General features: G+C 35.9%; 1 protein-coding gene across 1 annotated transcript; it reads left to right on the top strand.

The window, feature by feature from the left end:
- The first annotated feature begins 9741 nt into the window (after window positions 1-9741).
- On the top strand, window positions 9742-15459 carry LOC148201666 (uncharacterized). Its single transcript, XM_088110916.1, has 2 exons — window positions 9742-10311; window positions 14663-15459. Exons 1-2 carry the CDS (start codon window positions 9855-9857, stop codon window positions 15166-15168), a joined length of 963 nt encoding a protein of 320 aa, XP_087967042.1. The 5' UTR covers window positions 9742-9854; the 3' UTR covers window positions 15169-15459.
- The last annotated feature ends 915 nt before the right edge of the window (window positions 15460-16374 follow it).

The following is a 16374-nucleotide window of genomic DNA, read 5'->3' as shown; positions in this document are numbered from 1 at the left end:
AGTGGTTATTTGTAAATGTTGACGTATCATTGCGATAATATTGAAGTCTACACCAATCACATCATCATTTATATCTTCACGGTCCAAAAATGATAAATCTATTTCTTCTTCCATCTATCTTTACTTAAACAAATATACATACTATAATTAAAATCATGCATTCATATATTCATTTAACTTAAACTTCATATATACATTATACATTCGACTAATCATTAGAATTAAACAAAAATAGATAACCTAACAGAATCACACCATTTCATACATATATTATGAACTACGTACATATATATATATAACAAATCAAATTGTTCATTATAATATTAATACCTAATATATTCAACATCATAAAGCTACATATAAGCACCACTCATTCCAGATTCATATATTTATTGTACCCAACTTATGATTAACACTTACCTCTTCAAGACGTTCAAGACCTATAAAGAGTTGAAGCTGGATTGACCAATGATGATTTCAGAAATGCCAGGCAGTAGGATTTGTTCTCCAATCAGATTACCAATTTGTGAGTTTGTAGATGGTAAGTTCAAATCTCAACTTACAAAGGTTTCACTCTAAAACAAACAAAACCTACAAACATAAATATATGAGTTTAGTATATAACAAAATGGTTGTTCAATGCACAGAAAGCTTGAAAACAAGTTTGAATGTTACATAAGAAGGAACCACTTCACTGCCCTCATGCACCACAATCCCCCACTTTCACCTCTTTCCTACCAATGCAACACACAACCACCTCTTTCGTACCAATGCAACACACAGCCACCTCTTTAGTACCAATGGAAGTGAATAGAAACTACTTAACATACGAAACAGTGGAACTCATAATAATTTCCTTTCATTATGAACAAACAAAACAAAAGACCAATTTACAGATATACAACACAACAATCACCTACTCGAATCTCAATAAACAAGGATATCTTTGCAAAGAGTCCACAATATTCACGAATGCATCAAACTCCTCTCAATCTCCAACTCCACTACATGTCATAACCTGGAACATTATAATCACTTGTTAGATCATTTTTCAAAAACAACAATTACGTTCATGGTGACCTCATCAATGTCCACCACCTTAACACCGTCGTCTTCTCTGAGAAAGCTCCACCAACGACCACCGTCGTCTTCAACAACTTCACCAACTATCCAAGCCTCCAGTTTTGCTTCGTACAACCTGCAACACAATGAAAACGTTAGGGGTGATGACATACACCGAACTCCTTCCACTGCCATGGCCGAATCAGTTCTCCGCCTCCTTCATTAACTACTTCATGGACCTGTAGATGTCCATCAAGGTTCTGACCAGAGGACTCAACACCAACCATGTTATATATCAGATCACCCAATGGACGAAGCATGGAAGAACGATCAAGCTTGGTGGAGCACAATAACGCAGCCCGTAACCGAATTCACCTCTGGACCACGCTCACCCAAAAACCTGTAACCGAATACAACCTTCAAGAACCAAATACACCACCCACCATTCGTATAACTTTGCAGCGTAACCGAATACGCAGTCCCCGTAACCGAATACACTCATTCCAATTTTTTTTTCTGATAAATGGAACCGGATACAACGTCTACAAACGGATCTTCAATCTTCGTCTTCAACCTTTGCTTCTCCATCTTCATCTGCTCTTCGTGCTTCAACCTTTCGTTGCCTATCTTCAATGCATCTTCACCTTCTTCTAATGGCAGCAACCAAGGTCCACGATCACCACACACCACTCTTCATTCGTGGTCTATATCAAAACGCTACATCCGTGCCTCCAACCTGCAAAAATTGAACAAACCTTACAACTACATTTACTAACCTAAACATCGTCCACCTCATTGATAAAAAGTCAAGGATTATGCCACATATCACATTCACGTATATCCTAACTAGGATTACCCGATGGTGATCATTACTAGATAGCCCACTATGGGTGAGCAAAGTCTTTATCGACCGAGGGAGTTCAGTCAACATCTTATACTGGAAGACATTCTTAAAAATGGACCATTTCGAGGACTTTATTGTCCCATACAATGAGCAAATCCTTAGGTTCTTTAGAGAACAAGTGGACACCCTGGGTTATCTAGATCTCTGGCGTCATAGTCTTCACACCTCATTTGGTGATGAAGTTCTCTTCTGATAAGGAACGATATGCACGATGCATGTAGATCAAAAATTTATATGAGAGTGTTATGCAACAAGACTCAAGGTGATGTCATACATTCTATTGCACAAGGCCCAACAATATGAAGTGGTCATGGCTGACCTGGACCCTCGTTCCAACACGAAGGAAAAAATAGAGTCACAAGGAGAAGTTAAGAAGTTGAATCTAGGGAAACAAGATGATCTAACAAGCAATATGGGTAGCAACCTAAGTTATGAGCAAGAGTAAGTCGTGGCAAGAGTGCTAAAGTCCAACAGTGACCTATTTGCATGGACAGGTGTTGATATGTCAGGCATTCACCTTAGCGTGATCTCCAATAAGTTGACTCTTTTCAGAAAATGTTTGATTAGTTGCACATAAGAAGCACCGCAAGGGTGAGGAGAGGAGAATGGTCGTTGAAGCTAAGGTCAAGTAGTTGGAAGAGGTTGACTTCATTCGAAAAGTTAGATACACAACATGGCTTGCATATGTGGTGATGGTAAAAAAAACCAAGTGGTTAGTGGATGATGTGCACTAACTTCATTAACCTAAAAAAAGTGTGCCTAAAGGACGTTTATCCTTTCTCAAGCATTGATGGATTGATTGATGGCACGTCGAGCTATGAAATCCTAAATTTTCTATATGCTTACTTCGAATATAATCAAATACCCATGTATCATCTAAACAAGGATTAAACAATTTTCATCACCGAGCGGGCAAACTATTGTTCGATGTTATGTTGTTCGGTCTAAAGAATGTCAATGCCACATACCAACGCCTCATGGACAAGATCTTCTATTGTCAAATAAGTTGTTATATGGAGGTCTATGTTGATGGTGAGATCTCAATCCATTGAGGAGCATGTCAAAGACTTGAAATAGGTATTTAACCAAGTTAGGCACTACAACATGTGGTGGAACCCCTTCAAATGTACTTTTCATGTTAGAGTGAGCAAGTTTAGGTTTCATGCTAATTGCACGAGGTATTAAGGAGAATTTGGACAAGTGCACCGTCATCATGGAGATGAGGAGCCTGCAAAAATTGAAAGAGGTGTAGAGGCTAGTGGGATACATGACTTCTCTCTTAAGGTTTATAGTTGGAAGAGAAAATAAATCTCATCTCGAAGGTGATGAAGAAAACCATAGTAGTCAGCTTGCCCGTCATGGCCCAACCAATCGCGGGAGACTAATTGTAGTTATACAAGGTCATCATTGTTGAAGCCATAAGTGTTGCTTTGGTACAAGAGGCCCTTGAGTAGAAACTGGCCTATTGTATCGATAGGGTATTGTAGGATGCTGAAATGGACTATTGGTAGATTGAAAAGGTAGTGTTAGCTCTATGCACGATAACTTAGTGGTTGAGATCGTACTTCTAGAGCCATTAGGTGGTCGTCTAAATCGAACACCCCATGACAAAGATTTTCACGAAGCACGATCTGGTCAGCAGAATGGTAAGCTAATCAGTCAAATTATCAGAGTTCGACCTCCAATATAAATCACACGACTTAGTTCATGGTCAACACTTGGTAGAGTTTGTTGTTAACCTCCAAAGTCAAGTTGACCGTCTATATCAAATATAGAAGCTTTATGTTGTTGGATCATCCGACAAAAAGAGTGGAGGAGATGACATTGTGCTCGAAGGGCCAAAAAGTATAATATATAATATAACACACTTTCGTGTTCAAATTTAAAATTTCTAACAACTAAGCCGAGTTTGAGGCCTTGATTTCATCTCCTATCTTGGTAAAAGACCTTGGGGCGTGCAAAGTAGATTGTCGAATGGACTCTCAGCTCATGGTCAGGCAGACAAATGGGATATTCTAAATTAAGAATGATTAGCTTCTTCAATGCTTTCACAAAGCTACTAAATTTATGAAGGGCCTTGAAGCTGTGGACATCAAGCACATACCTCTGGCAAAAAATGCGAGGGTGGACAACTATTGAAGATTTGTACATTAGAGGGAGTTCCACACCCCTATTGAAGTGCCTCTCTAAGGAGGAAGCCCAATATGTCCTGAATGAGCTGCAAAACGGTGTATGCAGCCTCCGCACCAAGTGGAGGACTCTTAAAGGACAAACCCTACGAGCAAGGTACTTTTTGCTGACCATTGAAGAAGACTGCAAAATCTTCGCACAAAAATGCATTCATCCATGTGTTGCATAACACATCCTCCCCATTGTCATTCGCTCAATGGGTGATAGACATTGTCGGACCTTTCCCGATTGGTCGAACTCAAAATAAATTCACGTTAGTCGCCATTGACTACTTCACCAAATGGGTGGAGGAAGAGCTTTGGTCTACCTTGCACAGTCATAAATGATAATGACGGGAAGTTCATTTGTAACACCTCGACAACTTACAGGGAATATTGACTGCCCCCACGCATCATCACGAGGCTTTCCAATGTGCTTTGTCCTTACTCGCACACTTTCTGGGAAAACTTACCCGAAGGTCACCCATCCCTAAATTACTCCAGGCTAAGCACGCTTAACCATGGAGTTCTTATGGGTTAGGCTACCGAAAAACAAATGCATTTTGGTGATATGAGTAGCCTTATCAATCTCTTTAAGTTATCCTTCAACTGTATACTCCCATACCTATACAGTCTCTAGATCGCTCTTATTCCGGTGTATGTTCGATTCATCCATGTGTCCCTTCAACTAGAAGCCTACCAGGAGCCGCTCTTTGTTTGTTTGTGCCTCTTGCACCGGCGATCACTCCCCGCCTCGTTAGTGCCCGGGTGTCACATACCCAACAGCTTTCGCATGGTTCGTCCTCGAACCACACCGTACTAGGAGAGGCTAGGCTCTGATACCACTTGTAACGCCCCCGCAACTTACAGGGAATATTGACTGCCCCCACACATCAACACGAGGTTTTCCAATGTGTTTTGTCCTCACTCGCACACTTTCCGGGAAAACTTCCCGAAAGATCATCCATCCCTAAATTACTCCATGGTTAAGCGTGCTTAGCCTCGAGTAATTTAGGGATGGGTGACCTTCTGGGAAGTTTTCCCGAAAAGTGTGCGAGTGAGGACAAAGCACATTGGAAAGCCTCGTGTTGATGTGTGGGGGCAATCAATATTCCCTGTAAGTTGTCGGGGCGTTACATCATTGACAAGATATTGATTGAGTTTTGTAAGAACTTAGGCATCAATCATGTTACCAACGTAGTCGAGCATCCTCAAATGAAGGGCCAAGTAGAAGAGGTCGGCAAAACAATAGTGGCCGAGTTAAACGATGTTTAGGATAAGCAAAAGGAGCTTAGGTGAACGAGTTTCCCGAAGTATTGTAGGTGTGTCGTTGCTCACCGCACGACACCACTAGGGAGGCACCCTTCAATCTAACATAAGGTATTGATGCCTTGTTGCTTGTAGAGGTCGGTGAACCTTCACTTGCTGAATTTGGTAAAGTAGGTAGGATTGAAATCTTATCTATGAAAGAAATAAGTTTGAATTCCTCTAAGGATGTTAATGTTGAGACAAAACTAGAATGTCCAACAACCAGAGTTTTGAAGTTTATCAAATAACAATCAATGACATATTACCCATAAAGAAAATCGTCTAAGGAAAGAAAATATTTTTCGAACTTATGTAATAGAACGTCTAAGAAGAATGTCTAAAATATTACTCATGATAGTGTCAAATGTTAGGAAACATCGTTCAAGAGTATCCTAACATCTATGAATGGTTAAAAGTGAAAAGTTGTTTAAAGTAGTAGAGTTTAATGAAGAAATATTTTATAACGTCTGAAGTCAAGATTATAAATAGCATTTTTTAGACAAAACTATTTAAATGAAACAAAAAATCATAGACAACGTATGAATGAATGTATCTCATTGAATTTATCTAACATATTATATGAGCAGAACAAACTAACGTCTTATAAAAATAAAAGTTTATCTCTTGTATAACACTAAGGTTAAACAAAGTCTTTATTCAATATAATGTTATATCAAGTAAAACTTTCTAAAAGAAAACATCGTTTGGTAAGTGACGGTAAACGCTATAGCCTTAGAAAAACCATCTTATGCTTATACTGTCTGATGATTATACATGTTGCATGTCTAACAAAATGATGCATTTATTAATAAAATGACAAATGATAAAATGTCTTGAACTGTCTAATGTTTATTAACGTTCAAAAGATTTAATGTATGTACGAAAAAGTACTTTGATGCTTGTATACTTTGTTTTTGGTATTTATGCAGATCAATAAAGTAGAAAGATATGATCATAATCATGATACTCAAGAAAAAGAGATTGTGAGAGAAAAAGAACATTCTAGGAATCTTTCCCTTGAATACCTCTGCTCAGTCACATTGTACAAGCTCAAGTTTCGCTTAAGACTATAAGAAAAGCTCTTAACTTTACAGCATAAACCTGAATTTGACCAAGCTACTAGAAAAGCCTATAAAGCCTATTGGAATTTCAACTTAGTATCTATCGGTCATTTCTCAAGAAAGCCTATATAAAGAAGATCAATTGAAGAAAAAAGAGGTTGTTAGAGTAGAAAAGAGAAGAGGTAAAAGATGAAGAGAAAGAATATCCAAGAAAGGTTTTAGAATAACATCTTTATCTCAATTCCATATCATCTAAATGCTCCTCAATCTAATAGAGGTTGTTGAAGAAGAAATGAAAAGAAGTAAGAGATGAGAAAGAAAGAAATAAAGTATGCTCAAGAGAGATCTTAAAATATCAATAATATTCTATCCTAAAACTCTTATACCGTTTGATGATCTTCAATCCAAAGGAAGATGATGAAAGCAAGCTCGAGCAAGGGAAAATATGAAGAAAAAGCTATCATTATTATATCTCACCTTCTACTACATTACCAAGCTTACAAATTTGAAGCTTTCAGAATGAAAGAAAGGGTAGAAGTAGAAGAGAAAAGTGAAAAGAAGAAAAAAGAGAAAGAACTTCATGAGCTCATATTGTATAATGGTCTTTAACCTAAGAGAAGAAATCTCTTGAGTTCACAGATTGATTTGTATCTTTGTAATCCTCTTTATGAGAGTTTATAGAATTTGTATTTGTAAGCAAACACTAAGTGTGTTTGTATTAAAAACAATCATTTTTGTACTAGTCAGGATAGACTAGGGAACCACAAGTGGTTGAAAATACTTGTAACTAGGAGTGGTCATAATACTCAACAACCAGAAGTGGGTTATACTTGAATGCCAGAAGTGGTGGATAATACTTATAACTAGGAGTGGGAAAACTCGGACTAGTCGTGTTGACTAAGGGAACTAAGAATGATTTATAGTACTCGAACTAGTCAGGATTAACTAGGGGATCAATAGTGGTAATAATACTTCTAAACCAAGAGTGGTGAGAATACTCACTTAGATCCTAAAGAGGCAAAACTTGTGTAATTTGGAAAAGATTAGTGAGATCCCTTAAGAGTTATTAAGAGAGAAGATGTACCTTAAGTTTGAGTGAACTGGTATAAAAATTATGTTTTATTGTTTTCCTTTCTTAAAAACTTTTATTAACATTTTTATAACATTGTTTGAAAAATAACTTTATTCAACAATCCTTTGAAATCTCTTCATATAATTTTTGTGAAAAGTTGTAGAAAATAGAATTCACTTCTTTTCAGTGTTTTTCTATGTATTTCAATTAAAAATTTTGTTGGTGTATACCAATTGATAATGACATTACGAGTGGAAATTAAGGGATTCAAGGGTTTTGAGAATTCAGAAAAGAAAAGAAAAAAAATCGGAAAAAATTAAAAAAAATATATAAAAAACTAATATATTAACATGTCTTCGTTTCAAATAACCAACTCGAGATTCTCTTTAACATCTTTGAAACAAAATAACTGATGAAATTAAATCCATTTTTTTACATCCCAAAAATATAGCTGTAAACTATATTTAAGAGTTCTTACATTTACAATAAAATAGAATAGTTGCAGGAAATAAAATTAACTTATAGTTATCCTAAAATAACCATAAATTTAAAAACTTTTAATAAATAGTTCCGATAGAAAACATATGAACAAATCGAACAGTTATACAACACCCTGTATAAACCGAACGGTTTACAAAAGATATACTAAGTCTGATGACCGAATGGTCCTAACTAGACTGTAGGGTTATCGCCTTTCAAAGCCTGCTCCAACAACCAAGCATCACCTTCTGTTCACATCCACAGGATGATCATTGCAAAAGAAAAGATGACTGAACGGAAAACACAAGACAAGATAGTAAAAGTAGGGTAAGCTAGTGTAATTTAATGAATCATAATAACATAAACAAATACACAATCATATATTCAATCGAACATTTATAAAATCATCAACATACATTTCAGACAAAGACCGAACATAATATACATGCAATGACCGACCACTTTACTTGATCATCCAGATTGTATGAATTAGCTTGGGGTCGTCCTTGCACCCAGGTGGTGTAGTAACTGGAAACCCCTCAACTCCCACCCGAGGTTAGTTTGTCATACCTCGCCCAGATCCCCTCTAGATTAGGACCTCCTGCCATTCTCACATTATGACTTACCCATCTCTACTTGAGAATTGGTAATCATTAGAATTTCAGGATGAACGCCGTGAATTTCATTCTCCATATTCATACTTTACCAATTCAATAACCATACACCGAGACATTCCTCTTTGGAATTCTCTTTCATACCATCTTGAAATATAATACCAACATACTTTTTCATCCATAATATATTGAAGTAAAATTACGCCGAACAGTAAAACAATCACCACCATTGAGTACAATCGAACAGAAAAGCGTAGCATAACCTCTGAACAAGACCAAAAGGGAAACTACTCCCTATATGTGAACATGATCGAATGGTCATGTAAAGAGTAAAACTCAAGCATGAGCATAACGTCTTTGAAACTAAACGCCAGAACAATTTCTTTATTTGATACATCTATCCTCCCTTTCGCATGTCATTTTCAGCGGCTGACACATTTAACATAATGAGAATTGAAAAAAAAATATTAAAATCAAAATGAATCAAATCCAAAATAAAGGATCAAAATAGTAATTAACTATATTATACATTAATTAATAAGATCTCTTATTCTATGTATAACACACCTTTTTTTTCTTTCTTTTCTTTTTTACTGGAGAGAATAATTTTTGCAAAATTCTTTACCAAGAAATTTTTTAGAGTAAAAACTTTTGATTTTGTTTTCTTAAAATTTCTTTTATATGGAGTGCTTTCCATAAATACACCTGTTATCAAATTTATCTAAATTGTAGTGGACAAACATGTTTGACCACAAGTATGATATGATTTTAGCATAATATGGAAACTAAAATTACATAACAAAAATTGAATTAACTTATAGACTTCGAAAAAAAATATAAAGATCAAAATTACTTAAAAAATTAAAAGAAAAAATTACATATTGAAAAAAGAATTGAATAAAAAATATAATCAAGCCTAATAATTTATTCTAACTTCAAATAATTACACTTTCATAAATGCTTATATATTTTTTAATTTATTGCATTTAAAACTGATCTGAAAACATCTCAGTTTGTAATAACTAAATATGGATTTTCACAGCACAATAACATTTCTTAAAATGAGCCTAGATTAATAATGCGACACGTTTTTAGCAAGAATCTGTGAGAGGGTTTCGGACATGATTAGTGCAAAGCCACAAAGCACCTCCCCCTTCTCGTCGAGCTTCCTTTTCTGGTTTCTACATGGGAACGAATCGAGGGCAAAAAGAAATGAAGATTTACGACGATGACGACGATTCAGGTTCGGCTGGTGCCTTTCGATGCACGCGCTCCCAAGCGGCTCCGGATTGGAGCGTCATCGAGTCTCTCATTCTGGTGAACGAAGTCGCTGCGGTGGAAGCCGACTGTTCCGTCGCGCTCTCCTCCTATCAGCAGTGGAACATCATCGCCCAGAACTGCATGGCCTTGGACGTGCAGCGCAACCTCGCGCAGTGCCGCCGCAAGTGGCATGCGTTGCTCTCTGACTACGACCGCTTCAAGGGAACCGCCACCGCTGGAGGCAAGTTACCGCCGAATTTCGATTACGAATTGTTTGAGGCCGTCGAACGCGTTGTTAGGGCGCGTGAGGAGCGGGGCATGGCTGATCCCGAGAGCGATACCGAAGCAGGGAACGAGGCGCGTGACGAGACCGTGGAAATTGGTACGTTCTAATTTTTCTGTGAACTTTGTCATTGTGTTATTAGAAGAATGACTCGCCTACTATTGTTAACCGGTTATTTTCTTTTCTGAAACTGTATATAATTTAAGAATTGTTAGAAGAGTGTTATGATTTTTCAGATGCTCATCCAATCACTAATTGATATGTATGAAAGGATCATTAATTTTTTAATAATTAGTTTAAAGAATTCGTGTGTACTGTGTGGGGGTGATGTTTAATTGGTTGACCAATAAAAATAGTTATACTTACATATTGTACTCAAGTTTTAGTGAAGTGTATGCACTACCATTAAAAGTTTTTACATGGCCATATAAAAATTATCCTTAAACTAAATTATAAAATTCAACTCATTTTTATATTTCATATACTTTATTATACACAATAATTTGTGATTGGATAACAATGTAAAAGATCTTTATGTATTGATTATTCATGTTCTTTGAACTTACCATATATGACAGTTTAAGTTTGGTGTGAATATGATTGCTACAAATAATTTGTGATTGGATAACAGTGTAAAAGATCTTTTATGTATTGATTATTCATGTTCTTTGAACTTACCATATATGACAGTTTAAGTTTGGTGTGAATATGATTGCTACAATCTTTGTTATGGTGATTGGTTGACTAAGTAGTTTGATTCATTGCATTTAAACATGGAGTGTTGAAATACGAAATTTATTCTTTGTATCATGGCTAATAGCAATTGACTGATGGTTCTCGTAGATATGCCTAATTGAGCATGTTCATGTATTTGTGGCCATATGGGTAAGTTGTTTGTGCTGGCATGGAAGGGGGATGTTAGAGGAGGCTTTCGACTAACCAGTCTTACAACTTAATTTGTCTTTATTAATGCATATTTGGTTGGTGGGCTATTTTAAATGCACTCCCGTGCTCTTAAGAAACCTATAATTTCCAGATGGTAGTGTTGTTGACTGGTAATTGTATAAAACTTAATGGAAGCCTATTGTCAATGTTAAATGTTTAGTTTGGTGAAAGTAGGCTTAGGGGCCTTGGTTGATTTAGAGAGCTCATTAATGACTGAAAACTCATTAAGAGATATTGAGGGGATATTTAAGGATAAACTTGTTTTGATCCTAATTTATTTTTTTCCCTTAGTAAAAGGTAATGAACAAACCATGGAATTTAATTAGTCAGTTAATACTTAGTGGTAGAACTGTAAGCTGGATGTTTTTTTATAGGAACTAGGGGTGGCTAAGTATCCACTCCCCACCTATTGATGAATGTGCACTTCAGATCTAGGGTTGGCCAAGCACCCATCCTCGCCTTTTGAAAAAAAACATGATTGGGTGGATTGGCACTATTCTGAAAATGGATTGAGAAGGCCGATTTTCACTCTGTCCCATCATGACAATAAGATGGGGGAAAAAGAATGATTGATGCAGGGTTCGCTGACAGGTTGCACCAACACCTTTAATGGGTCACTGGGTCTCTCAGCAGGAATATTATGATGGAAGATCTTTGCCCTTTCATGGAAGATGCCAGATTGGCCTCAACGGCATGGAGCTTGTTGCATTATTGAACACATTTACATGAAATACTATATCTAGGCTTGGATTGATAGTGGTGACTCAAATTGGGCCATCAATGGAGCTTGTGCATAGTGGTTGTTGAATTAGGCGTTCATCTTAATGAGAAGCTTGGATTTAGAGTTTTAATCCATCATTGGGTAGAGGTTGTCATGCAACCAAAAATTTGGGCCTGGGATGAAATTTGGAATCAACAGAAGGAAATCTGAAAGCATTATGGTCTTTTAGTGTATTGAGCTATCTCTAGGGTGCTGTGTTTGATAGTTGTAATATCGTCTCTTAGTAGGTGGTCAGTCTAATGACTCAATGTTACGTCATTTGGTAAACCATTGGTCTGTTGTATATGTTCAATTATGTCAGGCAGTTGTCTCTGTGTATCACCTTTTTGTTGTTCTATATAAGGGTAACTTGTACTTGTTGCGGTTATACAACAAAGTAACGATTTGTAAAGCTTATTTGGTTGCTAAACAAGATAATTCTTCATCTTTATGTTGTTATGCATGCTCTTTGTTCTGTGTCTCTAGTTGGTTAACCAGTATTGTTTCTTTCATTGTATTCTGGGCTCATTTTGGCACTTGATTCACAAGAGACTGGTATTAGAGCCAACTTTGATCTTGTTTAGTGTTTTTGATAAGTTTTTGTAAGAAGATAAGTATCACATCCAAGAACGAGATAATCAATGGGAAGAACAATTTCTACTGGCGTAGAATTAAGATGTGAATCTTGCTCAAGGAACAAGGGGTGTCTGTGCCACATTTTAAAGCATCTCGCATAGAGAGGCAAGTTCTGGAGTAGATGGAGAAAATTCTTATTCGATGACACTTTTGTCATTTTGAGATAGGTTCTTTATGTTGTTGCAAAAGAGAAGATCTTAACAATGTTGTGGCTAAAGTTGAAGAAGCTCTTTATGACATAGTCCATTTGTGACGAACTTTTGTTGAACAAGAAGTTGTTTGGGATCTGTATGACAGAGCATATGCCATTCAACGTCCATCTTGATGATCTCAATTCAATTTTGATGGAGCTCCAAGCCATTAACGTGAAAGTCGAAGACGAGGATGTAACAATGATTCTATTTACCTTTCTCACACTGTTGTACAAGAACTGGGTGGGTTCTGAGTGTAAGGAAGGACTGCATCACGCTTGTAGAGGTTAAGTTTACCCTCTCTTCTAGTGAGCTTCACCTCAAAGCATCTAAGAGTGTAAAAGATGATCATCCTCTACATTAGTGGTCTTCAAGATTGACAAGATGGTTAAAGGGTCGAAGAAGACAAACGTTGATCCTAAAGATGTTTGCAGATGTTGAAAGCAATCGAGACATTGGAGGAGAGATTATATAAGGTTGGGGAAACAAGATTGTGGTTGTATATTTTAGAAGGTGGAGTTGTATGATGATATCAAGTGTTGACTACTATCTCTAAACAAAAGTCTTCTAAGAGGGTGCTGAATTCTTGGTGCTCCTTTCACATGAGACCTCTAGGAGACTTGTTATCCACCTTTGATGTCCTTGAAGTTGCTTCTTTAGAGCACACAGCTCAGCCACCAAATCCTATTTCTCTTACTTGTATGATGTGCCCAATACCTTGGTGAGGTCTCTTGCAAACAACCTTCTTCCAATGATGAACGGTATCATGCTCCTCCTTGCCATCATTATCTCAGCTAAATCAAAACTTTCATTGGGCTCCATAATAGACACCAGATAGTCTTACTAAATGTGGAGAGTTGTAAGAGATGTTGTGGAACAAATCTCTTTCCCGAGTTGTGGCTACTAAGAAATGAGCTTTGGTGGTAAAATTTGAGCACCAAATGGAGGTTCACTTGTAGAAGACTCTCCGATGCTCAAATAAGGAGAAATACAAAATATTTATGAGTGAAGAGAACTAAATGATACTTCCTTTAGCATATGTTTATATTTATAGTCCTTTGGGCCTCCATATATGGGGCTAAGTAAACAGTAAACCTTTCAGTTTCTTAGTTGCTTTCCTTGCTTTACTCAATTGATCAAGTGGTTGATCTATTTTCATTTTGGTTTTGATTCCAACATCTGTGGTAATCAGAGTGTACTTCTGTTTGGGAGTAGGTTGGTACACATTTTATTGGTACAAAATATAGATATTACTTCGTGGATGGCTAATCACCTTAGAAGTACTTGGTTGCTCCTCTTTAGTAGAGTCTTTCCTATCAATCACATTTTTTACAACTCAGAAGGTGTATGATATATCCGGTTTAAGAAAATTGAGTTTAGTTTCACTTGGACCAAGTACTTGTTCAATAAGTTTGGAGACATAACATTGAATTTTTCGTTGAATGAAAATACAATAAAAGGAAGAATGGCACACATCTCATACGACACAAGAGTCTTTATATGATATTTGATTTGGTTTTTTTCCATTTTTAACACAAAGGCGGAGCAAGTTGAGAGAAGAAAATTGTGATTCCTACAAGTTGCAATTGAGCATAAATTTTTTTATTAATTACGATTGATACATATGGAGAGTTGAGAATATTTTAGCCTTTCATTGGTTGTCTTATGCAGTTTAAATATAAAATGATCATTCTTACTCTTATAGTTAAGTGGTAGTAATTGTCAATATTGGCACCAATTTTTCTTAATTTGTTCTTTTTTTGTGAAAATTAATGTATAGCACGAGGAACTGTTTTGATCAACACCGTAAAATTTCACATGTTTCTTCTTCCTTTTTCCCCACTTTTCTATTTATCCCTTTTGGAGCATTACCTTGTGAGTTTCCAAACTGATGAATTTTTGTGAATTCAATGAATAGGGTCCAAAAGAAAAGGGCAACGAAGTAAGTTCAGACACCGCATTCAAAAGCCCAAACTTGAACAAAGGCACGAGGACAGCCATGAAGAAGAGCATGAGGATGATAATTCAGAAGACGAATATTTGAAAGACTACCTAGAATCAAGACCTAAGTTGAAATGTACTACAGAAAGGCCTCCAAAGCATTCGGGAATATCACCAAAGAGTCTCAAAGTAGAGCTTCATGAAAACCATACTGAAAGGCCAAAGCCAGTCACTGTAGAAAAGATAGCAATTAGCAGGGAAGAAAATCAGGAAACATTGACTCTGAAATTGCAAGACTTGGCAGTGGAGATTGAAGCAATTGCTACTAAATCAGCAACAGACTATAAGGGAGGTGACTCTAAGAATGTAGAGGATTCCTGTACTGACTTTACAAGACGCCAAGGGGACAAACTCATAACAAGCCTTGGAGATTTCTCCAACACCCTCAAGCAACTATGTGATATTGTCCAAGAGTGTAAATGAGCATTACAATGTTCTCTACAACACTATTTTCTGCCCTTGTTAGCAAAAAATATTACTTAGGCATAGGAGAGAATGCTGCTGCCTTATGCTAATGTAGTTGTCTTAACTCATTGCTGTTGCGAAAGTAAAATACAGCTTAACAAGACATTTGTGTACTGTTTTAACCTATATGTAGCATGGATACTAATCCTGACTCCGATACAACATTGACACGGATAGTTTGATACATGGAATCTGTAAAATGTAAGACATGGAGACATGTTATTATGAATTATTTAAATTGACAATCAAGATTTATATATTTAAAATTATTTGTAAATAAGGTTAGTTAAATATAATAATTTAAACATTTTGTCATATAATACAAAAGTAAATTTAATTTATCTATAAAGAGAATATAATTTATTTAAGCTCTCAAATTTCCTTTTTTATTATTATTATCATTGGAAAAAACATTTTAGTTATTATATAAAGATACCGTAGAAAGATGAAATAAAAATGTTGTCAATAATATATATATATATATATATATATATATATATATAGGTTGAACAACATGTAGAAATTGTGGTATTGATGGATTCATTCTTATCTACTTAGGTATGTCTAACATATATAATAACAAACTACTATTGATTTTATCCTAATACTTCCTGGAATGATGAGCACATGTTACTTTGTTAGGACTTTTTTAACTTTATATTCTTTTGAGCTAATTCCATCTACGTTCAAGTGTGTTTTTTTTGATACTTTTGCCATTATTTTTTCTATTAAATGCTTTGTTATTGGTTGGGTTAAAGATAATTTTGCATTTCCCACTTCTGAGATGAAGAGGGTATTAAGTTTTTGCGATTTGAATTGTAAGGTGAGGTTATGCATTTTCAATCCTAAAGGTATTTGTATTTTATAACTATTCAAAACTTTATGCACTTATGTTTTCCTACTTAAGTTAAGGTGTTTGTTAAGTTTTACAAAGCTATTTTGTTAAGTTTTAAACTCTAATAAATGTTAAATTTTTATTTGTGTTGTACTAGTTGTCCAGAAATTACCAATAAATTTGACATGATCAAGGATATCGATAGGAAGATAGTTGAAACTAGTTGTTAGAATAAGAGATTTGTGGTTTGTTCAAAACTAAGATGTGAATTGTCATATGGAATTGGCTCTTTTGGATCATAAGGTAAATGAATTGTATTATTGTTTTGT

This window comes from Vigna umbellata, chromosome 3 (assembly GCF_029865625.1).
Source record: "Vigna umbellata cultivar VRB3 chromosome 3, Vumbellata_1.0, whole genome shotgun sequence".
Taxonomy (NCBI): domain Eukaryota; kingdom Viridiplantae; phylum Streptophyta; class Magnoliopsida; order Fabales; family Fabaceae; genus Vigna; species Vigna umbellata.
This window is presented reverse-complemented; position numbering and strand designations above follow the sequence as displayed.

Coding starts and splice junctions, on each gene's coding strand:
- LOC148201666 (XM_088110916.1), top strand. CDS start 9,855: ATGGGAACGAATCGAGGGCAAAAAGAAATGAAGATTTACGACGATGAC. Junction 10,312..14,662: donor TGACGAGACCGTGGAAATTG/GTACGTTCTAAT, acceptor TTCAATGAATAG/GGTCCAAAAGAAAAGGGCAA.